General features: G+C 51.5%; 1 protein-coding gene and 1 long non-coding RNA gene across 3 annotated transcripts; one reads left to right on the plus strand and one right to left on the minus strand.

The window, feature by feature from the left end:
* The first annotated feature begins 7,197 nt into the window (after window positions 1-7,197).
* On the plus strand, window positions 7,198-19,633 carry ASB16 (ankyrin repeat and SOCS box containing 16). Of its 2 annotated transcripts, none has more exons than XM_074019820.1 (5): window positions 7,198-7,587; window positions 12,168-12,600; window positions 17,855-18,347; window positions 18,722-18,835; window positions 19,319-19,633. In XM_074019820.1, exons 2-5 carry the CDS (start codon window positions 12,560-12,562, stop codon window positions 19,502-19,504), a joined length of 834 nt encoding a protein of 277 aa, XP_073875921.1. In that variant the 5' UTR covers window positions 7,198-7,587; window positions 12,168-12,559; the 3' UTR covers window positions 19,505-19,633. The 2 variants fall into 2 exon arrangements, with proteins under 2 accessions (XP_073875921.1, XP_005584461.3); XM_005584404.5 differs by having other exon boundaries at window positions 12,333-12,600.
* A 1,612-nt stretch (window positions 19,634-21,245) lies between these two features.
* LOC123569360 (uncharacterized) lies at window positions 21,246-26,595 on the minus strand. Its single transcript, XR_012425930.1, has 2 exons — window positions 26,453-26,595; window positions 21,246-22,696 (listed from the first exon to the last, which is right to left on the minus strand). It is a non-coding gene; the product is annotated as an uncharacterized lncRNA (long non-coding RNA).
* Between the last annotated feature and the right edge of the window lie 141 nt (window positions 26,596-26,736).

Raw genomic sequence — 26,736 nt, forward strand, 5'->3', positions numbered from 1 at the left:
AATACAAAAATTAGCTGGGCATGCTGGCACGTACCTGTAATCCCAGGTACTAAGAGGCTGAGGCAGGATAATTGCTTGAACCCGGGAGGCGGAGGTTGCAGTGAGCCGAGATCACGCCACTGCACTCCAGCCTGGGCGCTGGGTGACAGGGCAAGACTCCGTCTCCAAAAAAAAAAAAAAAAAAAAAAAAAAAAAATTCTCCTGCCTTAGCATCCCAAAGCTGGGATTACAGGCAACATCCCACCATGCCGGCTAAAATTTTTTTTTTTTTTTTTTTTTTTTTTGAGATGGAGTTTCACTCTTGTCACCCAGGCTGAGTGCAATGGTGTGATCTCGGCTCACTGTGACTTCTGCTTCCTGAGTTGAAGCGATTCTCCTGCCTCAGCCTCCCAAGTAGCTGGAATTACAGGCGCCTGCCACCATGCCCAGCTAATTTTTGTATATTTAGTAGAGACAGGGTTTCACCATGTTGGCAAGGCTGGGCTTTAACTCCTGACCTCAGGTGATCCGCCTGCCTTGGCCTCCCAAAGTGCTGGGATTACAGACGTGAGCTACCGCGCCCAGCCTAATCTTTGTATTTTTAGTAGAGATGAGGTTTTACCACGTTGGCCAGGCTGGTCTGACACTCCTGACTTCAGGTGATTCACCCACCTCAGCCTCCCATAGTGCTGGGATTACAAGCGTGAGCCACCGTGCCTGGCAATTTTTTTGAGACAGGGTTTCTCTCTGTCACCCAGGCTGGAGTGCAGTGGCACAGTCATAGCTTACTGCAGCCTCGACTTTAATGGGCTCAGGCAATCCTCCTGCCTCAACTTTCCAAGTAGCTGGGACTACAGGCAGCACCACTATGGCTGGCAAATTTTTAAATTTTTCGTAGAGACAAGGTCTCACTGTTGTTGCCCAAGCTGGTCTCAAACTCCTGTGATCCTCCTGCCTTGGTCTCCCAAAGGGCTGGGATTACAGGTGTGGTCTCCCCTATTATTGACACCTTATGTTAGTATGGTACATTTGTCACAGTTAATGAACCATTATTGATACATTATTAACTAAGCTCCATACTTTATTCAGATTTACTCAGTTTCCCCCTAATGTCCTTTTCCCCTCAGAATCCCATTTCACAATCATCCTGACTCTTGGATGTGATGTTTCTCAGACCTTCCCTGTTTTTAATGACCTTAATTAACAGTTTTGGGGAGTACCGGGCAGGCATATGGTAGGATGCCCCTCTCTCAGGATTTGTCTGATGTTTCCTCATGATTAGACTGGGGTTCTGGGTTTTGGAGAGGAAGACCAGAGGTCAGGTGCCATTCTTGCCACATCTTATCAAGGGTTCATGCTGACTTTGATCACCTGACTGAGGTAAGCTTTGCCAGGTTTCTCCACTGTAAAGTTACTCCTTTTTCTTCTTTCTGTACTGGACCCTTTGGAAGGAAGCCTCTGTGCAGCCCACATTTAAGAATTGGGGAATTATGTTCTACCTCCTTAAGGGCAGAATATCTATACAGTTTATTTGGAATTCTTCTGCGTGGGAGATTTGCCTGTTCTCCCTCATTTATTCATTCATCCATTTATATCAGCATGGACTCACAGGTATTTATTTTACACTTCGGCATATAATCTCAAACTACTTAATTTTGTTGCCAAGCAACTCTTCGTTGCTGTGGCTTCTCTGTACCACTTTTCAGACTAGAGGTGGACAAGGGGCATGGGTGGGTTGTAAAAGGTCTAATTATACCAAGTTGCCAACCTTGTTTTCCTTTCTGGAAGGAGAGTTGGGAAAACTCTCCCAACTCATGGGCAACAGGAGGCAGGTTAAAGAGCCCAGTTTGGGCCAGGTGTGGAGACTCACGCCTATAATCCCAGCACTTTGGGAGGCCAAGGTGGGAGGATCACTTGAGCCCAGGAGTTCAAGCCCAGCCTGGGCAAGGTGGTGAGATGCTGTCTCTTGAATAAGTAAATAAATAATAAATAGCAGGCTGGGCATGGTGGCTCATGCCTGTAATCCCAGCACTTTGGGAGGCTGAGATGGGAGGATCACAAGGTCAGGAGATAGAGACCATCCTGGTTAACATGGTAAAAATACAAAAAAACTAAAAATACAAAAAAATTAGCCAGGCATGGTGGTGGGCACCTGTAGTCCTAGCTACTTGGGAGGCTGAGGCGGGAGAATGACGTGAACCCGGGAGGCGGAGGTTGCAGTGAGCCGAGATCGTGCCACTGCACTCCAGCCTGGGTGACAGAGTGAGACTGCCTCAAAGAATAAAAAAAAAAAAAAAAAAAAAATAGCCCTGTGTGACTGCCGCCAACCCCTCCTGTCTTAGGCTCAGCCTGCACTAAGCAGCTAGGAGACAGAGGCCTTCCACGGGCATGGGCTTGGCACTCCTCTGCGGGGAAAGTGTTAATCTCCTTTTCCCAAAGAGGCTGATCCCATGGATTCCAGTTTTTTGTTGTTGTTTTTAGAGACGTGGTCTCACTCTTTCACCAAACTGGAGTGCAGTGCAGTGGTGTGATCATGGCTCACTGCAGTCTCGATCTCCTAGGTTCAAGCAGTCCTCCTATCTCAGCCTCCCAAGTAATGGACTACTGGTGCGTGCCACCACGCCCAGCTAATTAACAAAATTTTTCTGTAGAGATGGGTCTTGCTGTGTTGTCCAGACTGGTCTTTTTTTTTTTTTTTTGAGGCGGAGTCTTCACTCTGTCGCCCAGGCTGGAGTGCAGTGGCACCATCTCGGCTCACTGCAAGCTCCGCCTCCCGGGTTCGCACCATTCTCCTGCCTCAGCCTCCCGAGTAGCTGGGACTACAGGCGCCCGCCACCGCGCCCGGCTAATTTTTTTTTTTTGTATTTTAGTAGAGACGGGGTTTCACCGTGTTAGCCAGGATGGTCTCGATCTCCTGACCTCGTGATCCGCCCATCTCGGCCTCCCAAAGTGCAGGGATTACAGGCGTGAGCCACTGCGCCCGGCCCAGACTGGTCTTGAACTCCCAGGCTCAAATGATCCTTCCCACCTCAGCCTCCCAAAGTGCTAGGATTACAGGTGTGAGCCACAGCACCCCACTGGATCCCAGTCTTAAGGCTGAAGTGAGTAAGTGCTTTGAGAACTCCATCTTCACTTACCTGCTCATTACAGCAGGGCCCTGTTCTAGAAGGCTTCTGTGCCACAAGGCCAGGGCAAGAGGGGGCTAATTCCCCTGCACCCTGTTACCTTCACATTCCCATTGGGTCTTTCTACCTGATCCTACCATGCACTTCTTTCTCTCCCACCTTCCACTCCCTGCTAACTCCCCACCTACCATGGGATCTTCCTGCACCTAAACCCCCACAGCTGGGAGTGGCGGCATGCACCTGTAGTCCCAGCCACTTGGGAGGCTGAGGTGCGAGAATCACTGGAGCCTAGAAGGTTGAGACCAGCCTGGACAACATAGGGAGATTTCATCTCTAAAAAAATAAAAGCCCCCCTGTGCCTTGGGGAACAAAGTGCCTTGGGCCTGTTCCCCATTCTCGACACCCATGAGCCCCTGTCTCCCTGCTCAGTCCTGATCAATCCCACGCTCACCTCCTGGCTTCTGCTGTGCTTCACCACCCCACAGGCTCTGAGCTCCCAGAAGGCAGGCTGGGCATCTGATCACCTGGCTCTTTTCCCTCCAGGTTGAAGTCAAGGCCTCCTTTCTCTGCCCTCAGGAAGCTAACGCTACAGACAAGGGGACTGAATACAGTGGTATCTCGGGACTGAGCTGTTAGGGTACCTAGCTCCTTCAGGCCTGTGTGGCAAGAAGGCAGGGGAGAGGCTAGGCTATGACTGTTGTGTGCCTCAGGGAGGAAGCAGACGCCCACCTGCCTTGGTCCCTCTTGGTCCCACCCAGCCTTGCCAGATTCTCAAGCCTGGGAACCCAGCTGTGGGTGCCCAGCCAGGTCGTTGGCGGGGCAATTAACACACTGAATGGGTGCCAACAGGGTTAATCATGGCTGCATTTATAGAGGTGCCGTTCTCTGAGAACCTCCAAGCTTTGCTTTGTATGATCTCATTCCTCTTCTGGAATCCCCCACCCTGGAATGCCACCAAGAGGCTGGGGCCAGGCAGAGAACGGGTGAACAGGGGGGTAAGGGCAGTGCCGGAAAAAGCCCAGGCTGCTGCCACCCACTTGGGCAGGCAGGTGGATGGACAAGTGTTTGCTCTGGCAGAGAATAGGGACCTTCGTTCAATGCGCTACACATAAGAGGCCCACGTGCCATGAGCCAAGTGCTCGGACTGTGCCAGGGCCTGCTCTGGAGCCCACATCCAGCATGGCAGACCCACATCAACAGCACGGATAGGTGTTTTACAGTGTGCCCCTGATTCCTTCAGGAGTGCAAACTGGGCAGTGGCTGCAACTATAGGGGTCGGGCAACGAGTTGCCGAAGAGACCTCAGAGCAGGTGACCTTAGGGGTAGATCCTCAGGAAGGGGTTGAGGGAGTTCTGAGCTAAGTGAATGGCCTGACAGGGAATGGTTGTGGGGAGCCGTGTGTGATGAGGATGCCTATCCTACGTGAGTGGCATGGGGTCAAACCAAGGAATTGGGGGCTTAGTTGAAAAAGGCAGGCCGGGTGCAGTGGCTCACACCTGTAATCCCAGCAATTCAGGAGGCCAACTTCAGAGGACTGCTTGAGGCCAGAATTTGGAGCCCTATTTAAAAAAATAAAAGGAAAGAATAGGTATTGGAAGTCAGCAGAAGTTTTAAAGCAAGGGAATTAACTATTTTAGATCATTCCGGCAGCAGGGCAGAAGGGATATGGCCAGAGGAAGAAACACCGGGTGAGAGGCTGAGTTGATTCAGGTTTAAGGCATTGCATTGAGGGGCTGAACTTGAGGTGGCGCCTGAAAATGTGGGGCTGGGAGCTAGAACTTGCTTGTGGGAAGGGCCTAGGGAGAGGAAGAAATAAAAGACCACTGGGCAAGGCGCTGCTGCAGGGCCAGGAGGCGGGACAGGTATCAGGAGGAGCCCCAGACGCAGAGGGGACAGACCAGCCCTGCCTGCAGGCCGCTGTGCACTGAGTGAGCTCAGGGTGAGCAGAGCTTTTGAGGCAGTGCCCTCCCCTTCCCCAGCCTGGCAGGCACACCAGCTTGTGTGGTTTCATGGCTTCATTCCTCCCCCTAGAGGCTCCTGGAAGCACAACTGCTTTTTCTTAAGAGTGAACAGGTCTGTGGCTTGAACATCTCAGGTCCATTCCCAGAGTTTCCAGCTCAACCCCTTGGCTCTCCTCAGGCCAGCCATGTAGCCCCCTTAGCAGCTGGGTTAAAAAAGTAAATCAAGAACGATTGAAGGGGCCGGGAACTGTGGCTCACGCCTGTAATACCAACACTTTGGGAGGCTGAGGCGGGCAGATCGCCTGAGGTCAGGAGTTTCAGACCAGCCTGGCCAACATGGCAAAAACTACTACTAAAAATACAAAAATCAGCTGGGTGTGGTGGCGTGTGCCTATAATCCCAGCTACTCAGAAGGCTAAGGCAGGAGAATCGCTTGAACCCCAGGAAACGGAGGTTGCAGTGAGCTGAGATCACGCCACTGCACTCCAGCCTGGGTGACACAGTGAGAGAAAAAAAAAAAAAGGATGATTGAAGGCAGTTTCTAGAGACCAGTCTGTCCTGCTTAGAGAATGGGGGAGGCGGCCGGGCGCTGTGGCTCACGCCTGTAATCCCAGCACTCTGGGAGGCCGAGGCGGGCGGATCACAAGGTCAGGGATCGAGACCATCCTGGCTAACTCGGTGAAACCCCGTCTCTACTAAAAAAAAAATACAAAAAAATAGCCGAGCGTGGTGGCTGGCGCCTGTAGTCCCAGCTACTCGGGAGGCTGAGGCAGGAGAATGGCGGGAACCCGGGAGGCGGAGCTTGCAGTGAGCGGAGGAGATCGCGCCACTTGCACTCCAGCCTGGGTGAGAGCGAGACTCCATCTCAAAAAAAAAAAAAAAAAAAAGAGAATGGGGGAGGCTGCCAGGTGGCTGCAGCAGCTGAAGCCAAAAAGTGCACCATCTTTTTTTTTTTTTTTTAAAGAGATGGAGAGGTGGGGGCGGTGGCTCATGCCTATAATCCCAGTACTTTGGGAGGCTGAGGCGGGCAGATCACGAGGTCAGGAGTTCGAGACCAGCCTGGCCAACATGGTGAAACCCTGTCTCTACTAAAAATACAAAAAATAGCTGGGCATGGTGGTGGGTGCCTGTAATCCCAGTTACTCAGGAGGCTGAGGCAAGAGAATCGTTTGAACCCAGGAGGCAGAGGCTGCAGTGAGCCAAGATTGTACCACTGTACTCTAGCCTGGGCAACAGAGTAAGACTGTCTCAAAAAAAAAAAAAAAAAAAAAAGATGTAGGTCTCAGGATGTTGCCCAGGATGGTCTCAAACTCCTAGGCTCAAGCGATCCTCCTGTCTCGGCCTCCCAAAGTGCTAGGCTTACAGGCAGGCATGAGCCACCATTCTTGGCCCAGAGCACATCTATGTGGGGTTCTGGCTCTGCCTATCACAAACTGTGACCCTGAGCCAGTAGATTACTTTGTTAAGCCTTAAATTCCTCATCTGTAAAACAGAGATAAGACCACCCATCTCAGAGGCATTCAACTGTGAAAATTTCATTTATTGTCCAAACCAAGTTTACTAATTACTGGGTGGGCTAGGAAGTATGGTCCTCTGGGTGAAGGTGGATATGAATGTGATTTAAACACCATAAAACTCTGTGCACATGTACAGAGTTATTGCTGTTACTGTAGATGCTGGGAAGAGCTGCTCACCTACTCAGTAACTATGCCTTGACCTCCCCTTACCTCCTGTACTGAGATCAGCCCTATCTCCTCCACGTGGGCCAGTGGTGGCTTCTGCCCTCCAGCCAACATCAGAGAGGCTGGAGGCACCTTGTCTTCCTCCCAGCCCTGCCCATCTCCATGACTGACCTGTTCGCGCACCCCGGACCTTGCCAACCCAAGATGCTCACTCTAGGGATGAAGGTGGATGCAGATGCTGGGGTTCAGGGGTGGCCTCAGCTGAGGGCCTGCTGACCAACCAAAGGGTATCAGTAGGGGCAGGGGCTGGCCCTCACCCTGGGCTGGGGGTTGGGCCAGCAGCTTCTCAGCACCAGGATCATGACTCTGAGCAAACTGTGTTTACCAGAGCAGAGAAGGACCTATTTATAGCCTCAGCTGCTGCTTTCTCTGGCTCACGGTGGAGGGGGCAGGGTGGCTTCTCAGAGCAAGGGAGGTAGTCGGGTCGAGGGAACCTGGCTCTGCCCAGGTGCCACTGCTCCAAACCCTGGGCCCCATCCATGGCAAGGGAGACCTTCCCTTTCACCTCTTCCACGCTGCGCTCTCTCCGCCTGCAGCGGGAGTGGCTGGAATGGGAGGACCGGCGGCGGGCAGCTGCCCAGCAATGCCGGAGCCGCAGGTGCCCGTCAAGTCCCCGGGCCCGACTCACTAGGCCTCACCGTTCCTGCCGAGACCCAGCTGTCCACCATGCCCTGTTCTCCGGCGACCTGCAGCAGGTCCAAGCCCTGTTCCAAGATGAAGAGGCCGCCAACATGATTGTGGAGACTGTGAGCAACCAGCTGGCCTGGTCAGCTGAACAGGGTAGGGGGCACCAGAAGAGGGCAGAAGAGGAGGGAGAAAGAAGGGGAGTGGGTGGGGAGGGGGGAGAGTCTAGGGCCTCCCTTCTCTGCACACCACAGACTATAGCAGCCCTTTCCACCACCCATCCTAGCTCCCTCCTAAACAGAGATGAGGCAGAGTTAGCAGTCTGTATGTCTTTTAAGAATTAAAAGTTGGCCGGGCGCAGTGGCTCACACCTGTAATCCCAGCACTTTGGGAGAACAAGGCGGGTGAATCACGAGGTCAGGAGTTCGAGACCAGCCTGGACAACATGATGAAACAAAACCTTGTCTCTACTAAAAATATAAAACATTAGCATGGTGGTGCGCACCTGTAATCCCAGCTACTCAGGAGGCTGAGGCAGGAGAATCGCTTGGACTCGGGAGGCGGAGGTTGCAGTGATCCAAGATTGTCCCACTATACTCCAGCCCAAGCGACAGCATGAGACTCTGTCTCAAAAAAAAAAAAAAAAAAAGGAGGTAAAAGTTATATTCTTGGCCTGGGCACGGTGGCTCATGGCTGTAATCCCAGCACTTTGAGAGGCCAAGGCGGGACTACTGCTTTAGACCAGCTTGAGCAACACAGAAGACCCCTCTCCACAGGGGATAAAAAGTACATATGTATATATATGTGCATAAATTCTACTGTAGAGGCATCTGCCATGAATTTTATAACTAGCCCCCAAATCGATTGGGTAGATTTTTTTTTTTTTAACTATTTTAAATAGCAGTATGGGCCGGGCGCGGTGGCTCACGCCTGTAATCCTAGCACTTTGGGAGGCCGAGGCAGGCGGATCACAAGGTCAGGAGATCGAGACCACGGTGAAACCCCGTCTCTACTAAAAATACAAAAAATTAGCCGGGCGCGGTTGTGGGCGCCTGTAGTCCCAGCTACTCGGGAGGCTGAGGCAGGAGAATGGCGTGAACCCGGGAGGCGGAGCTTGCAGTGAGCCGAGATCGTGCCACTGCACTCCAGCCTGGGCAACAGAGCGAGACTCCGTCTCAAAAAAAAAAAAAAAAAAAAAAAAAAAAAAAAAATAGCAGTATGATGAACATCTTTATGTACTTGCCAGATGATATCCTTAGAATATATTCTGGCTAGGCTGGGCGCAGTGGCTCATGCCTGTAATCCCAGCACTTTGCGAGGCCAAGGCGGGCAGATCAGGAGGTCAAGAGATCGAGACCATCCTGGCCAACATGGTGAAATCCCATCTCTATTAAAAATACAAAAATTAGCTGGCCATGTGGCACCTGTAGTCCCAGCTACTTGGGAGGCTGAGGCAGGAGAATCGTTTGAACCTGGGAGGCGGAGGTTGCAGTGAGCTGAGATTGTGCCATTACATTCCAGCCTGGGAACAGAATGAGACTCCGTCTCAAAAAAAAAATACATATATATATATATATTCTGGCTAGCGGGTCTGTCCAGGTTAACTAAATACCTTAGCTGAGATCACCACGATCTCAAGATTGACAGGAGATTGCTTAAACCCCACCCATGGATCTGGGGCTTGAATCCTTGGGAGAGCATGAGCTCCCTCGGTTACTACAGGTTCCAAATTCCTGCTTGGCTGTGACCCCACCAGGGCATCCTGGTCTTGTCCTGCAGCTTGTCCAGAATCCCCACGATGGAACTCAGCCTTAATTTCAAGTCTACTAAGAAACAAAACATGCTTTACTCAAGATTTAGAAAAGCCAGGGACAGACTGTGCTGCCATGCAAACAACTTCTAGTTTGATATGAGGCATCTATGCCTTTTAAACAAGTTCCTGACCACTGCCACCATTCAAATCCAATACTAGTCCCACGATTACCCTCTCCTCATTCTTTTCCCATCCCCACCTCTTATTCTCCCCCTTCTCCCTTCCCCCTATTTCTGAAGGGGTGGCCTGCCCCTCCACACCTGTGGGCGTTTCTTGTTAGGTGGAACGAGACACTTGAGAAAAGAAATGAGACACAGAGACAAAGTATAGAGAAAGAAAAAGTGGGCCCAGGGGACCCGCGCCGGCACCGGTCTCTGAGTTCCCTCAGTATTTATTGATCATTATCTTTACCATCTTAGAAAAAGGGAAGTGGCAGGATAATAGGATCATAGTAGGGAGAAGGTCAGCAGTAAGACATATGAATAAAGATCTCTGTGACATAAGTTTAAGGAAAAGTGCTGTGCCTTGATATGCATATGTAAACATCTCCATAAACCTTTTTAGTGCATAAAGAGCAGCATTGCTAGCAAGTCCCACCTTCAGCCCTAAGGCAGTTTTCTCCTTTCTCAGTAAACGGAACATACAATCAATCGGGTTTTACACCGAGATGTTCCATTGTCCGGGGACGGGCAGGAGACAGATGCTTTTCTCTTTTTTTTTTTTTTTTTTTTTGAGACGGAGTCTCGCGCTGTCACCCAGGCTGGAGTGCAGTGGCCGGATCTCAGCTCACTGCAAGCTCCGCCTCCCGGGTTCGCGCCATTCTCCGGCCTCAGCCTCCCGAGTAGCTGGGACTACAGGCGTCCGCCACCTCGGCCGGCTAGTTTTTTGTATTTTTTAGTAGAGACGGGGTTTCACCGTGTTAACCAGGATGGTCTCGATCTCCTGACCTCGTGATCCGCCCGTCTCGGCCTCCCAAAGTGCTGGGATTACAGGCTTGAGCCACCGCGCCCGGCCTGACAGATGCTTTTCTCTATCTCAACTGCCAAGAGGCCTTCTTTCCTCTTATACTAGTCCTCCTCAGCACAGACCCTTCACGGATGTCAAGCTGGGGGACGATCAGGTCTTTCCCTTCCCACGAGGCCATATATCAGACTATCACATGGAGAGAAACGTTGGACAATACCTAGCTTTCCTAGGCAGAGGTCCCTGCGACCTTTGGCAGTGTACGTGTCCCTGGGTACTTGAGATTAAGAGAATGGTGATGACTTTTCACAAGCATACTGCCTTCAGGCACTTGTTTAACAAAGCACACCCTGCACAGCCCAAAATCTGTTAAACCTTGAGTCACCACACACATGTCTATTGCAAGGACAAGGTTGGGGGTAGGGTCACAGATTAACAGCATCTCAAATACAGAACAACATGGAGTCTCTTATGTCTACTTCTTTCTACATAGACACAGTAACAGTCTGATCTTTCTTTTCCCCACAATTTCCATCCAACCCTCCTTGCCCCAGGAGTATCCCAGAACTCAGTTCTGCTTTTCAGCCACTCCCAAACTCAGCTCCAGACCTGCTTGGGTGTAACACCCACTCCCCTTTTTTGTTCACCTAAGACCAAGGTGAACATTTTGTCTTTAAAAATTTTTTTTTTTTTGAGATGGAGTCTCGCCCTGTTGCCCAGGCTGGAGTACAATGGCACGATCTTGGCTCACTGCAACCTCTGTCTCCCGGGTTCAAGCAATTCTCCTGCCTCAGCCTCCTGAGTAGCTGGGATTACAGGCACTCACCACCATGCCCAGCTAATTTTTTGTATCTTTAGTAGAGATGGGGTTTCACCATGTTGGCCAGGCTGGTCTAGAACTCCTGACCTTGTGATCCACCCACCTCAGCCTCCCAAAGTGCTGGGATTACAGGCACGAGCCACTGCACCCAGCCCTAAATATTTTTTTTCCTTTTTAAATTTTTTTAAAAAATAGCCAGGCATGGTGGCTCACACCTATAATCCCAGCACTTTGGGAGGCCAAGGCAGGCAGATCATGAGGTCAGAAGTTCGAGACCAGCCTGACCAACATGGTGAAACCCCATCTCTACTAAAAATATAAAAATTAGGCTGGGCGCGGTGGCTCAAGCCTGTAATCCCAGCACTTTGGGAGGCCGAGACGGGCGGATCACGAGGTCAGGAGATCGAGACCATCCTGGCTAACACGGTGAAACCCAGTCTCTACTAAAAATACAAAAAACTAGCCGGGCGAGGTGGCGGGCGCCTGTAGTCCCAGCTACTCCGGAGGCTGAGGCAGGAGAATGGCGCAAACCCGGGAGGCGGAGCTTGCAGTGAGCTGAGATCCGGCCACTGCACTCCAGCCCGGGCTACAGAGCAAGACTCCATCTCAAAAAAATAAATAAATAAATAAAATAAAAATAAAAAAAATAAAAATTAGCCAGGCATGGTGGCACGCACCTGTAATCCCAGCTACTCAGGAGGTTGAGGCAAGAGAATCACTTAAACCTGGGAGGCGGAGCTTGCAGTGAGCCAAGATTGCACCACTACATTCCAGCCTGGGCGACAGAGCAAGATCCTGTCTCAAAAAAATTAAAATTAAAATTAAAAAATAGAGACAAGGACTCACTATGTTGCCCAGACTGGTCTCAAACTCCTGAGGTCAAGTGATCATCCCACCTCAGCCTCCCGAAGTGCTAGGATTACAGGTGTGAGCCACCACACTAGGCCCCAAGGTGAACAAAAAAAGCCATTGACACTATTAGCCATTCAAAGACGCTGAGGTTTCCTTAATGGGAGTCACTCTACTTAGTTGGCCCCTGTGGTTTTATACAGCAATTAATTTTTTATGATACATACTATGTTTTATTACAGATTGATAAGCTGTTCTAAAAGCCTGTTCCAATTTATTCTTCCAATTCAGGACTTGAATAAGCCCCTTTCCACAGGTACAGCCTGGCACAGTGTTTGTCCTCAGCAGACCATGCAGAGGGAAGGCCAGGGTCAGCTGTCGGCTGGAACCAGCATCCCCACTGCCTGCGCTGCCCTGTCTTATGCACCACACCCCAAAACTATTTGCTCTTCCCAGGGTTCTGGGTGCTGACCCCCAAGACCAAGCAGACGGCACCCCTCGCCATCGCCACAGCCCGAGGCTACACAGACTGTGCTCGCCACCTGATCCGGCAGGGAGCTGAGCTGGATGCCCGCGTCGGGGGTCGCACTGCCTTGCACGAGGCCTGTGCCCGGGCCCAGCTCGACTGTGTGCGGCTGCTGCTGACCTTCGGAGCAAAGGCTAATGTGCTGACCGAGGAGGGCATGACTCCCTTGCACCTCTGCACGATTCCCGAGTCCTTGCAGTAGGTGCCTGGGGGCTGAGACCGTTTGGGGAGGAATGCGTGTGTGTGTCTCCAGCTCACAGGCCAGAAGAGGGAAGCTGACAACTACATGCCGCTTTGTGGTTCATAAAGCACCTCATATACACATCTTCACAATAACCTGGAGACAGGCCTCATTCTACAGATGAGAAAAATGAAGCTCAGAAGGGTTTAGTAACTTGTCCAAGGTCACATCTGCTAAGCCCAGGAGGCAGAAGCCCTGTTGCTTTTTGGGAAAACTCTGTTCCAACAGCGGTCTCCAATTCCCTGTGAATCCTTTGTAGCCAAACCTAGCTGTTTTTTTTTTCGTTTGTTTTTTGTGTTTTTTCTTTTTCTTTTTTTTGAGGTGGAGTCTCGCTCTGTCGCCCAGGCTGGAGCGCAGTGACCGGCTCTCGGCTCACTGCAAGCTCCGCGTCCTGGGTTTATGCCATTCTCCTGCCTCAGCCTCCCGAGTAGCTAGGACTACAGGCGCCCGCCACCTCGCCCAGCTAGTTTTTTTTTTGTATTTTTTTTTTAGTAGAGACGGGGTTTTACCGTGTTAGCCACCGCGCCCAGCCCTGTTTTGTGTGTGTGTGTGTGTGTTTTTTTTTTTTTTTTTTTTTTTGAGACGGAGTCTTGCTGTGCCCCAGGCTGGAGTGCAGTGGCGCGCGATCTCGGCTCACTGCAAGCTCCGCCCCGGCGGTTTCACACCATTCTCCTGCCTCAGCCTCCCAAGTAGCTGGGACTACAGGCGCCCACCACCTCACCCGGCTAATTTTCTTGTATTTTTAGTAGAGACGGGGTTTCACCGTGTTAGCCAGGATGGTCTCGATCTCCTGACCTCGTGATCCGCCCATCTCGGCCTCCCAAAGTGCTGGGATTACAGGCTTGAGCCACCGCGCCCGGCCTGTTTTTTGTGTTTTTGAGATGAAGTCTTGCTCTGTCGCCCAGGCTGTAGTGCAGTGGCGTGATCTCGGCTCACTGCAACCTCTGCCTCCTGGGTTCAAATGATCCTCCTGCCTCAGCCTCCTGAGTAGCTGGAATTACAGATGTGTGCCACTACGCCCAGCTAGGTTTTGTATTTCTAGTGGAGATGGGGTTTTGCCATGTTGGCCAGGCTGGTCTTGAACTCCTGACCTCAAGTGATCCACCCGCCTTGGCCTCCCAAAGTGCTGGGATTACAGGCATGAGCCACCATGCCCAGTCCAAATTCCTAGTTGTTTTGAGGTATTAAGAAATATCTGGCCAGGTGTGGTGGCTCACACCTGTAACTCCAGCTACTAGGAGGTTGAGACACAAGAATCGCTTGAACCCGGGAGGTGGAGGTTGCAGTGAGCCGAGATTCTGCCACTGCACTCCAGCAACACTCTGTCTAAAAAAAAAAAAAAAAAACTGGGCGCAATGGCTCACGCCTATAATCCCAGCACTTTGGGAGGCTGAGGCGGGCGGATCACGAGGTCAGGAGTTCAGGATCAGCCTGGCCAACATAGTGAAACCCTGTCTCTATTAGAAATACAAAACATTAGCTGGGGCGGGCGTGGTGGCGGGCGCCTGTAATCTTAGCTACTCAGGAGGCTGAGGCAGGAGAATCACTTGAACCCAGGAGGCAGAGATTGCAGTGAGCCGAGATTGTGCCATTGCACACCAGCCCCTGCGACAGTGTGAGACTCTGTCAAAAAAAGATAAAAAAAAGAAAGATCTACAGGCCAGGTGCAGTGGTTCACGCCTGTAATAACTACACTTTTGGAGGCAGAGGCAGGAGGATTGCTTGAGTCCAGGAGTTTGAGAACAGCCTGGGCAACATAAGTGAGATTTTGTCTCTACTAAAAATAAAAAATAAAAACTAGGCGGGCATGGTGGCATGAGCCTCTAGTCCCAGCTACTTGGGAGGCTGAGGCAGGATGATCTCTTGAGCCCAGAAGTTCAAGACCAGACTGGGTAACATAGTGACACCCTGTCTCTATAAAACATAAAATTAGCCGGGCATGGTGGCGTGCATCTGTAGTCTCAGCTACTCAGGAAAAGCACTTGAGCCCAAGAAGTCTAGGCTTCAGTAAGCTAGGATCATGCTGCCACTATACTCCAGCCTGGACAACAGGGCAGGACCCTGTCTTAAAAAAAAAAAAAAAAGTGGGAGGAGAGGTATGGGGGTACCTCACACCAACGTTAGGAAACACAAGGCTAGATTTTTTGTTTTTGGAGATAGGGTCTCGCTCTGTTATCCAGGCTGGAGTGCAGTGGCACAATCATGACTCACTCGTAGCCGCAATCTCCTGGGCTCAAACGATCCTCCTGCCTCAGCTTCCAGGGAAGTTGGGATTACAGGACAGTGCTACCATACCTGGCTATTTTTTAAAAAATTATTATTTTTAGTAGAGACATAGTGTCTCTATGTAGCCCAGGCTGGTCTCTGACTCCTGAGCTCAGGCAATTCTCCTGCCTTGGCCTCCCAAAGTATTGGAATTATAGACATGAACCAATACACCAACCCTGCCACTTTTTTTAAGGTTGGCAGTTTCTTGGAGTCCCTACATGAGGGTATTTGCACTTTTACAATCAGGTCACCGGGTGCGGTGGCTCACGCCTGTAATCCCAGCACTTTGGGAGGCCGAGGCAGGCGGATCACGAGGTCAGGAGATCAAGACCATCCTGGCTAACACGGTGAAACCCCGTCTCTACTAAAAATACAAAAAATTAGCCGGCACGGTGGCAGGCGCCTGTAGTCCCAGCTACTCGGGAGGCTGAGGCAGGAGAATGGCGTGAACCCGGGAGGTGGAGCTTGCAGTGAGCTGAGATCGCGCCACTGCACTCCAGCATGGGTGACAGAGCGAGACTCCGTTTCAAAAAAAAAAAAAAAAAAAAATACAATCAGGTCAACAGACAGGGTGGCAGGTAAGGATCCAAGGGCTCCTGGAAGACTCTCCACTGCCCACAAGCTGGGGACCTCTCTCCGCTACATCTAGATGATGTCCAAGAAGTGGTCCACATTTGCCAGCCCTTTCTTGGGTTCTTACAGGCATTTGGTGTGCCTTCCAACAGACTTCATCTTTCTAAGTAACGTGAGAATGCCCACTTACTGGAACCCTACCGAGCGAGCTTTGGAGTGTTACTTAAATTTAGTATTTGAAGGCAGGGTGTGGTGACTAACACCTGTAATTCCAGCACTTTGGTAGGCCAAGGCAGGGGGATCACAAGGTCAGGAGATCAAGACCATCCTGGCCAACATGGTGAAACCCTGTTTCTACTAAAAATACAAAAATTAGCCAGGCATAGTAGTGCATGCCTGTAGTCCCAGCTACTTGGGAGGCCGAGGCAGAAGAATGGCTTGAACCCGGGAGGCAGAGACTGCAGTGAGCCAAGATGGCGCCACTGCACTCCAGCCTGGGCGACAGAGCAAGACTTGGCTCATGCCTGTAATCCCAGTGCTCTGGGAGGCCAAGGCAGGTGGATCATGAGGTCAGGAGATTGAGACCATCCTGGCTAACACGCGGTGAAACCCCATCTCTACTAAAAAAAAAACGAAAAAATTAGCTGGGTGTGGTGGTGGGTGCCTGTAGTCCCAGCTACCCAGGAGGCTGAGGCAGGAGAATGGTATGAACCTGGGAGGCAGAGCATGCAGTGAGCCGAGATCACACCACTGCACTCCAGCCTGGGCGACAGAGCAAGACTCCGCCTCAAAAAAAAAATTTAGTATTTGGAAACAAAAATTAGCCTATGATTAGAATTTACCAAGGAGATAATTCAGTAGCTTATGGAAGATTGGCTGCTACTCACATCTTGGCTACAGAGCAAGACACCTACATGGAATATATGAGCAAGAATTTTGGCCATCAGGCCGGGTGCGGTGGCTCAAGCCTGTAATCCCAGCACTTTGGGAGGCCGAGACGGGCGGATCACGAGGTCAGGAGATCAAGACCATCCTGGCTAACACGGTGAAACCCCGTCTCTACTAAAAAACACAAAAAACTAGCCGGGCGTGGTGGCGGCGCCTGTAGTCCCAGCTACTCGGGAGGCGGAGCTTGCAGTGAGCCGAGATCGCGCCACTGCACTCCAGCCTGGGCGACAGAGGGAGACTCCGTCTCAAAAAAAAAAAAAAAAAAAAAAAAGAATTTTGGCCATTTTGGGAAAGGGTATTTGGTTATCAGGGTTTCACTGAGGATGGTGGATCTGCTCCTGAGTTTCCAGAAGCTGCCATTCTGGCTTTTTAGTTATAAGTTACTGTTAGTTTGGTTTCATCATTATTAATTTAGTTTGTTGCATGTTTGGTTTACCCTGCAGTAGGTAAGGATGCATGTTTGCTGCCACAGTGTTCTGGTCTATAATTTTCCCTGGAACTGGGAAACATGTGCTCTCTAAAACCTGTTTTTGTTGCTGTTTTTCCTTTGGTTTTGTTTTCTCTAGGGGAAAGTGGAGGAGGGTGGCCCCAAGTGCCTGCCTTTGCTTGAATGATTGTGGCCTGGTTTAGAAGAGTGGTCTTTTAAGTGTGAGGGCAGAAATAAAATATTATAACTTGTATTTTTGTTTTGGTGCATACTTTCTAATTTTCTGTGTTTCATAACGTACACAGAAGTGGGTTTTCCAAATTTTGTGCTATCAAAATGTTAGGAGATAAGGCCTGGTGTGGTGGCTCACATCTGTAATCCCAGCAGTTTGAGAGGCCAAGGCAGGAGGATTGCTTGAGCCCAGGAGTTTGAGACCAGCTGGAGCAAATGGTGAGACCTTGTCTCTACAAAATAAATTTTAAAAATTAGCCAGGTGTGATGGTGCCCACCTGTGGTCCCAGCTACTTGGGAGGCAGAGGCAGGAGGACTGCTTGAGCTTGGGAGGTCCAGGCTACATGAGCTATATGTAATTGCACCACTGCACTTCAGCCTGGGCGACAGAGAGGGACCCTGTCTCCAAAAAAAAAAAAAAAAAAAAAAAAGTTAGGAGACAACTGACAACTGAGACAGAGTAGACTCTGGGAGGGACTGTCTGAGGCAGTGAGCACTGTATCTGGTGCAGCCACTAACTTGCTGTGTCCTCGGCTGCACAAATCACTTCTGGGCTTAAGTTTTCATATGAAAACTGAAGATGCTTCTGGTAGCTCTCAGCACCTTCCAGTTCTGTTTTCTATAGCGGGGCTTGTGTGATTCATGGAGGACACCAGGTAGGACCTCAAGGTGAGAGGGGTGGAAAGAGAAGGAAGGGTGACAGCAAGCTGAAGGGGTCCCAGGCCTTCAGGATTTTCCCCGGGACCTTGCTCTCTTGTCCCCAGGTGCGCCAAGTTGCTGCTGGAAGCGGGAGCGACGGTGAACCTGGCGGCAGGCGAGAGCCAGGAGACGCCCCTGCATGTGGCGGCTGCGCGCGGCCTGGAGCAGCATGTGGCTCTGTACCTGGAGCATGGCGCCGACGTGGGCCTGCGCACCAGCCAGGGCGAGACGGCACTAAACGCGGCGTGCGCTGGGGCCGAGGGCCCAGGCAGCTGCAGGCGGCACCAGGTTGCGGCGCGCCGGCTCCTGGAAGCTGGAGCTGATGCCCGGGCCGCTGGGCGCAAGCGCCACACGCCGCTGCACAACGCCTGTGCCAACGGCTGCGGGGGCCTGGCCGAGCTGCTGCTTCGCCATGGGGCCCGGGCTGAGGTCCCCAATGGGGCGGGCCACACGCCCATGGACTGTGCGCTGCAGGCCGTCCAGGACGCCCCCAACTGGGAGCCCGAGGTCCTCTTCGCCGCACTGCTGGACTACGGGGCCCAGCCTGTGCGCCCTGAGGTGAGGTGTGCTGGGAGACCGAGATAGGAAGCTCCTGTGTAGGGGAGCCCACGGCTGGAACTACTCAGCCTCTGGGGAAGAGAGAGGGTCCAAGAGACTGAAAGCCCGCCCTCAGTGGCCAGGGGGCTGTCCCCAGCTTGGGAGGGGGAGAGAGGATTCTGGGAGAGAGTCCAAAGGAGGGAAGAGCCCCAGAGGAAAACTGGGGCCAAAAGGTTTGAGCACTTGAGGGTGTAGACAGAGGCACAGAAAAGGGAAGAGAGACTCAGATCTTAGCCCCCCAGATTAGGCTAGGATTGGCCATGTGGGTTAGGTGAGACTTGGGTCTGCCCTTGGCTGGGGGAGGCATGTGCCCAATACCCTCTTTTAACCCCTAGATGCTGAAACACTGTGCCAACTTCCCTCGGGCCCTGGAAGTCCTGCTTAATGCCTATCCTTGTGTCCCATCCTGTGAGACCTGGGTGGAGGCGGTGCTCCCAGAACTGTGGAAGGTATGTCTGCCTCAGGGCCGAGATGGGGAGGAGGGATGAGCCACAGTCTGTTCCTTCAGGATCAGCGTCATGGAGGGAGCAGCAGGAGGGTCCCTGGGTAGAGAGGATGGGTAGAGTGGCACCCCTGAGTTTCAGGGTTCCCCCTCCCCCTGGTACCCCAGGCTGACCCCCTAACTCCACACACCTCTCCTGCCTCCCTCACTTGCATCAGCACAGACATTTATCTGGCATCTCTAACTTGGTGGGCACTGTACTAGCCTCTCTGGGGTGGGAGTGCGTGCAAACATAGTGAAGACCCTTCCCTGAAGTGGAGCCCCAGCCCCCATTATCACTGCAGGGCCTCTATGGTTCTGAATCTGAGTCCTTTGAGACACACGAAACACCCAGGTGGGTGCATGCTGCAAAATCCCAGGACCCTCACCACTGGGTTGCCCCCAGATGGTAGGGTAAGAGTCATCTGACCCTCTTTTACTCCTGGCCTAGGAGCACGAAGCCTTCTACAGCTCGGCCCTGTGCATGGTGAACCAGCCAAGGCGGCTGCAGCACCTGGCCCGACTAGCTGTGCGCGCTCGGTTGGGAAGCCGCTGCCGGCAGGATGCCACCCGGCTGCCACTGCCCCCGCTCCTCAGGGACTACCTGCTGTTGCGTGTGGAGGGGCTCATCCAGTGAGCCCCATGTCAGGCTGTCCCATGGTGTGTTCTGCCCTTCCCACCTGTTCCCGCCTCCAACCCCGGAGGACCAGTTCCTGGCCCTCTTTTCTTTTTTTTCTTTTTCTTTTTTTTTTGAGACAGAGTCTCACTCTGTCGCCCAGGCTGGAGTGCAGTGGGGCTATCTCGGCTCACTGCAACCTCTGCCACCTAGGTTCAAGCGATTCTTGTGCCCCAGCCTTCCAAGTAGCTGGGACTACAGGCGTGAGTCACCACACCTGGCTTTTTTTTTTTTTTTTTGAGATGGAGTCTTGCTCTGTCGCCCAAGCTGGAGTGCAGTGGCGCGATCCTGGCTCACTGCAAGCTCCGCCTCCTGGGTTCACGCCATTCTCCTGCCCCAGCCTCCCGAGTAGCTGGGACTACAGGCGCCCGCCACTGCGCCCAGCTCATTTTTTTTTTGTATTTTTTTTTAGTAGAGACGGGGTTTCACCGTGGTCTCGATCTCCTGACCTTGTGATCCGCCCGCCTCGGCCTCCCAAAGTGCTGGGATTACAGGCGTGAGCCACCGCACCCGGCCTACACCTGGCTTTTTTTTGAGACGAAGTCTCGATGTTGTCCAGGCTGGAGTGCCGTGACACGATCTTCGCTCACTGTAAGCTCCGCCCCCCGGGTTCACGCTATTCTCCTGCCTCAGCCTCCCGAGTAGCTGGGACTACAGGCGATCACCACCACGCCTGGCTAATTATTTTGTATTTTTAGTAGAGATGGGGTTTCACAGTGTTCACCAGGATGGTCTCGATCTCCTGACCTCAAGATCCGCCCACTTTGGCCTCCCAAAGTGCTGGGATTACAGTCGTGAGCCACTGCGCCCGGCCTAATTTTTGTATTTTCAGTAGAGAGGGTCTCACCATGTTGGCCAGGCTGTTCTCGCACTGACCTCAGGTGATCCACCTGCCCTGGCCTCCCAAAGTGTTGGGATAACAGGCATGAGCCACTGCGGCCAGCCACCTGCCCCTCTTTTCTGTACTCCACGTGCTGTCCTGGTCCACCTCATCCCTCCATGGGCTTCTTGAGACACCTGCTGACCTCTAACCAGACCTGAGCTTCAGACCCTCTCTCCAGCAGGAAGGGCTGCAGACTCTGGCCTGTTCCCAAACTCGGCCTTTACCTCCCTCCTCCTCCTGTGTTGACCAGCCTGGCCAACATGGTGAAACCCTGTCTCTACTAAAAATACAAAAATTAGCCGGGCATGGTGGCGGACGCCTGTAATTCCAGCTACTCAGGAGGCTGAGGCAGGAGAATCACTTGAACCTGGGAGGCGGAGGTTGCAGTGAGCCAAGATCGCATCACTGTACTCCAGCCTGGGCAACAGAGTGGGACTCGGTCTTAAAAAAAAAAACAAAAGGCCGGGCGCGGTGGCTCAAGCCTGTAATCCCAGCACTTTGGGAGGCCGAGACGGGTGGATCACGAGGTCAGGAGATGGAGACCATCCTGGCTAACATGGTGAAACCCCGTCTCTACTAAAAAAATACAAAAAAACTAGCCGGGCGTGGTGGCGGGCACCTGTAGTCCCAGTTACTCAGAGGCTGAGGCAGGAGAATGGCATGAACCCGGGAGATGGAGCTTGCAGTGAGCTGAGATCCGGCCACTGCACTCCAGCCTGGGCGATAGAGCGAGACTCCGTCTCAAAAAAAATAAATAAATAAAATAAAATAAAATAAAATAAAATAAATTAGCCAGGCGTGGTGGCGCATGCCTGTAGTCCCAGCTACTTAGGAGGCTGAGACAGGAGAATTGCTTGAACCCGGGAGGTGGAGGTTGCAGTAAGCCGAGACCACGCTATTGCATTCCAGCCTGGGCAACAAGAGCAAAACGCTGTCTCAAAAAACAAAACAAAACAAAAACAACTCAGTAAAACAGAGCCTCTAGCCTCTGCCAAATTATCTGGCCTTCTGACTTCCCTTCTTCCTTCCAAGGTTCATCTCCAGCCTTAGTAAACAAGTCACCAGTTGCTGGATGTGACCTGCTCCTCTTTGCTTTCAGGTTTTGCATGCGTTATTCCCACTGCTTGAAATACTCTTCCACATTTTTTGGTCTGGTCAAGGCTGATTTGGCCCTGAGGACTCAGTTCCAATAGCACTGTCTCTGCAGAGCCCTCCTTGGTACTTATTTAAGTGCCTGTGTCTGTCTCAACTAGGCTGAGATTGGAACTGTATTTCTTGAACGGGTATTTTGGTAAATGACTGTAGAAGGAGGAACATCCATGAGCCTGGGGTCCATCTATGTGCTCCCTCCGTCCCCAAGTGATGAATGGTGTCTTAAACAGTGGTCACCACATATGGTCTCTGAGGGCCCAGCCACCAACTGCCCGAATCCCCCAACTTCTTCCTCTTGTCCCAGAGTCAAAAGTACCACAATACAGCTTTTGGAAGAAGCTTTTCAAAGCAAGCCAGTTTTTATGAGTGCAAATAAATGATTAGTGCATGAAATGAAAGTACGGATGTTGTTTGGTTTAAATGTGACAGAGGTGCCCATCATTCCATGTTCATTCCCCACCTCCTGGTGCTCTTCTGTGGTTTTCAGGTTTTCTGCATTGAGCAAATGTTACAAGAAAAACACAAGGGCCAGGTGCTGTGTAGTCCCAGCTACAAGGGAGGCTGAGGCAGGAGGATCACTGGACCCCAGGAGTTGGAGACCAGCCTGGGCAACACACTGAGACACTGTCCCGAAAACAATTTTGTTTTTTTTTTGAGACAGGGCCTCTCTCTGTTGCCCAGGTTGGAGTGTGGTGGCATGATCACTGCTCACTGCAGCCTCAACCTCCCACACTCAAGCAATACTCCCAGCTCAGCCTCCCAAGTAGCTGGGACTACAGGCATGCACCATCACGGGTCTCACTATGTTGCTGAGGCTGGGGGGAAAAAAGAAGGCCCAGCACGGTGGCTCATGCCTGTAATCCCAGCACTTTGGGAGGCCAAGGAGGGGCAGATCACTTGAGTCCAAGAGTTTGAGACCAGCCTGGGCAACATAACAAGATCCTGTCTCTGGAAATTAAAAAAAAAGAAAACACAAAATACTTAGCCAGGTGTGGTGGTGCAGATGGTGGTCCCAGCTACTCAGGAGGCTGAGGTGGGAGGATCGCATGAGCCCAGGAAGCAGAGGTCGCAGAGAACTGAGGTCACAGCAAGCTGAGATTGTGCCACTGCACTCCAGCCTGGGCGACAGAGTGAGACCCCATCTCAAAATAAATAAATAAATAAAAATAACAGAAACACAAATCCCCTCACAGACCCAGAACCTATAGTACCTATCACAGGAGGGAACTGGGGAGGGGCTCCCAGCAGTCTTCTCCTTAGTCAGCAGTCTTTTTGCTGAGGGATCCTGGGGTCTCCAGTCCTATTACCAGTTGGAGTTACACAGTGGAGACAGGGATGCAAAGTCCTGGGGTTGGCCTCCTGCTGCAGCTGCCCAACCTTCCCTCCTCCAGGAGAACTGTTATCTGTGGGATTCCATTTCATCAACACAAAGACAGTTTTTTTTACCTTGCTATGCAGAATGCAACACCCCGTTTCTGGATGAAATTTGTGCTTTAGTTTTACAGAGCCAAAAGGCCTGACAGAAGAAAAAGAACTCCTCCCTAGAGAGGGAGGCTGGGAGCCCCACTCTCAGAGGCAATGCTGAACTTTCTACCCCTTTACAGCAGACGGACCACAGCCAGCTCAGCCTTTTCTGATATATTTACAACTACAAAAGATACGGTTAAAAAATAAAAATACTTGGGTGCGGTGGCTCATGCCTGTAATCCCAGCACTTGGGGAGGCAGAGGCGGGTGGATCGCCTGAGGTCAGGAGTTCAAGACCAGCCTGGCTGACATGGTGAAACCCCTTCTCTACTAAAAATACAAAAATTAGGACAGGCGTGGTAGCTCACGCCTATAATCCCAGCACTTTTGGAGGCCGAGGCAGGCGGATCACCTGAGGCCAGCCTGGCCAACATGGTGAAACCCTGTCCCTACAAAATTAGCCAGGTGTGGTGGTGCACACATGTAGTCCCAGCTATTCAGTAGGTTGAGGCAGGAGAATCCCCTGAACCTGGGAGGCGGAGGTTGCAGTGAGCCATGATCTCCTACTGCACTCCAGCCTGGGTGACAGAGTAAAACTCTGTCTCAAAAAAAAAAAAAAAAAAAAAAAAAAAAAAATTCAGGGTACAAGGCCAGGTGTGCAAATCCTGTTGGTGGGCAAATCACCTCTTTGGGGACAATTTGGCCACTTCCTTAAACACTGTTCCCAGTTACACAAAAGCAGGCTACATACGGGAATATTCCTCTCAGCACTGCTTGCAACAACTCATGTTGGAGTAGTTAGACAAATCCATATTACCCATGGCAGGAAAGAACTAGGGAGGGATTCCAAGTGACCAGCATGTGTACTGCCTTGGGAAGATCTCCTAGAGTGCTTTTTATTGATTAATTGAAACGGGGTCTTTCTGTATGCCAGGCTGGAGTGCAGTGACGCAATCACAGCTCACTGTAGCCTTGACCTCCTATGCTCCAATGATTCTTCCACCTCAGCCTCCCAAGTAGCTGGGGCTACAGGCACACACCACCAGGCTTGGCTAATTTTTAAATTTTTTGTAGAGACAGCGTCTCGCAATGTTGCCTATGCTGGTTTCAAACTCCTGGGCTCAAGTGATCCTCCCACCTCAGCCTCTCAAAGTGTTGGAATTACAGTCTTGAGACACCATGCTCAGCTATTTTCCTTTACTTTTTTTTTTATTTTGAGATGGAGTCTCACTCCGTCTCCCAGGCTGGAGCATAGTGCCACGATCACAGCTCTCTGCAATCTTGACCCTAGGGTCAAGCAATCCTCCCACCTCAGCCTCCTGAATAGCTGGCTTATGGCTCACTGCAGCCTTAACCTCCTAGGGTCAATCATCCCACTTCAGCCTCCTGAGTCGCTGGGACTACAGGCACACGCCACCATGCCCAGCTAATTACTTTTTTTTTAGAGATGTGGGTCTCACCATATTGCCCAGTCTGGTCTTGAACTCCTGGCTCAAGGGATCCTCCTGCCTCGGCCTCCCAAGGTGCTGGGATTACAAGTATGAGCCACTGTGCCCGGCTTTGTGAATGCACTTAATGCCACTGAATTGTAAACTTAAAAATAGTTAAAATGGTACATTTTATATTATGTATATGTATATATTTATCTTTAGAGATAGAGGTCTCCCTGTGTTGCCCAGGCTGGCCTTTAACTCCTGGGCTCAAGTGACCCTGCTGAGTCAGCCTTCAGAGTAGCTGGGACTACAGGTGTATGCCACCGTGCCTGGCTATGTTTGTTTGTTTATTTATTTATTTACTTATTTATTTATTTATTGAGATGGAGTCACTCTGTCGCCCAGGCTGGAATGCAGTGGCACGATCTCAGCTCACTGCAAGTTCTGCCTCCCGGGTTCACGCCATTCTCCTGCCTCAACCTCCCAAGTAGCTGGGACTATAGGCGCCCACCACCATGCCTGGCTTATTTTTTGTATTTTTAGTAGAGACGGGGTTTCACCGTGTTAGCCAGGATGGTCTCGATCTCTTGACCTCGTGATCCGCCCATCTCGGCCTCCCAAATTGCTGGGATTACAGGCGTGAGCCGCTGGGCCCAACAGCTATGTTTGTTTTACCACAATGAAAGGACTTACAAAAAAGAAGCTAGACACTGAAGAGAATACACAGTTGGATTCCATTTATAGCAAGTACAAAAACAAGAAAAACTAATGTCTGGTGACAGACATCAGAACAGTGACTACTCTTTGGAGGTTAATGGCTAGAAGAATGTATGAAGGGGGAGGTTCTGGGGTAATTATCTATTTCTTTCTCTTTTTTTTTTTTTTCCTGAAACAGTCTCGCTCTGTCACCCAGGCTGGAGTGCAGTGGCTCCATCTCAGCTCACTGCAACCTCCGCCTCCCAGGTTCAAGCCATTCTCCTGCCTCAGGCTTCTGAATAGCTAGGATTACAGGCGTGCGCCAGCACGCCCGGCTAATTTTTGTATTTTTGTAGAGATTTCACCATGTTGCCTAGGCTGGTCTTGAACTCCTGACCTTGTGATCTGCCTGCCTTGGCCTCCTAAAATGCTGGGATTACAGGTGTAAGCCACCGCCCTAATTATCTATTTCTTGATCTAAGTGTTACTTCTGCCAGTGTTCAGTTGGTACAAACCACCAAGCTTTTTGCTTATGTTTGCCCCGTATGCATTATTTATCCTTTAATCATTAGTTCTCCAAAACCCTCAAACTCCAGCGCTTTTTTTTTTTTTTTTTTTTTTTAGACAAGGCCTCGCTGTCGGGTGGAGTGCAGTGGCTCAGATCATAGCTCACTGCAGCCTCGAACTCCTGGGCTCAAGCGATCCTCCCATCTCTGTCTCCCAAAGCGGTGGGAAAAAATTTTAATTGCGGCCGAGCGCGGTGGCTCACGCCTGTCCCAGCACTTTGGGAGGCCGAGACGGGGGCGGATCACCTGAGGTACGGAGTTCGAGACCAGCCTGACCAACAGGAAGAAACCCTGTCTCTACTAAAAATACAAAATTAGCGGGGCGTGGTGGCCCATGCGTATAACCCCAGCTACTCGGCAGGCTGAGGCAGTACTAATCGCTTGAACCCGGGGGGCGGTGGTTGCAGTGAGCCGAGATCGCGCCATCGCACTCCAGCCTGGGCAACAAGAGCGGAACTCCGTCTCAAAAAAGAAAAAAGAAAAAATTTTAATTGCAAAAATCCGAATAAGTTCTTGAAAGCTGGACTTTTCCCCTTTTTTGTGCCCTAAGCCTGCGCTGAATCTGTGCCTTCTTTGAAATGCTTTCCCGCCTTCTTTCTCGGGGTCCCACGCTACCTGGGGCCGCACTCTTCAAGCACTGGATGTTGACTAACTCGTCTCCTTATCTGTCTTCCCGAATGGCCCAGAGCTGAGTTCTTACTAATCCCGCTAACCTGTAGTTCGGTGCGCGCTGCAAAGCAGTAACAAATCCAATCAGCCCGGGAGGCAGACAGCAAGGACCGAAGAACAAGGCTGGAAAGGGAAACGTCGCACCGGCTCTGCCCAGCGGCGCCAGCCCGGGCAACCTTACACAGACGCGAAGCCACACCCCTTTCCCCAAGTACCTCCCCGCTAACTCCTCCCCCTGGCCCAGCGTCTCACACGGATTGTCTAAGTCCCCGCCCACCAGGCGTGGCCCCGCTCTGGGAGGACCGCAATCCCGCCAACAATGACTCCG

The sequence above is a fragment of the Macaca fascicularis genome, chromosome 16, assembly GCF_037993035.2.
Source record: "Macaca fascicularis isolate 582-1 chromosome 16, T2T-MFA8v1.1".
Classification (NCBI taxonomy): domain Eukaryota; kingdom Metazoa; phylum Chordata; class Mammalia; order Primates; family Cercopithecidae; genus Macaca; species Macaca fascicularis.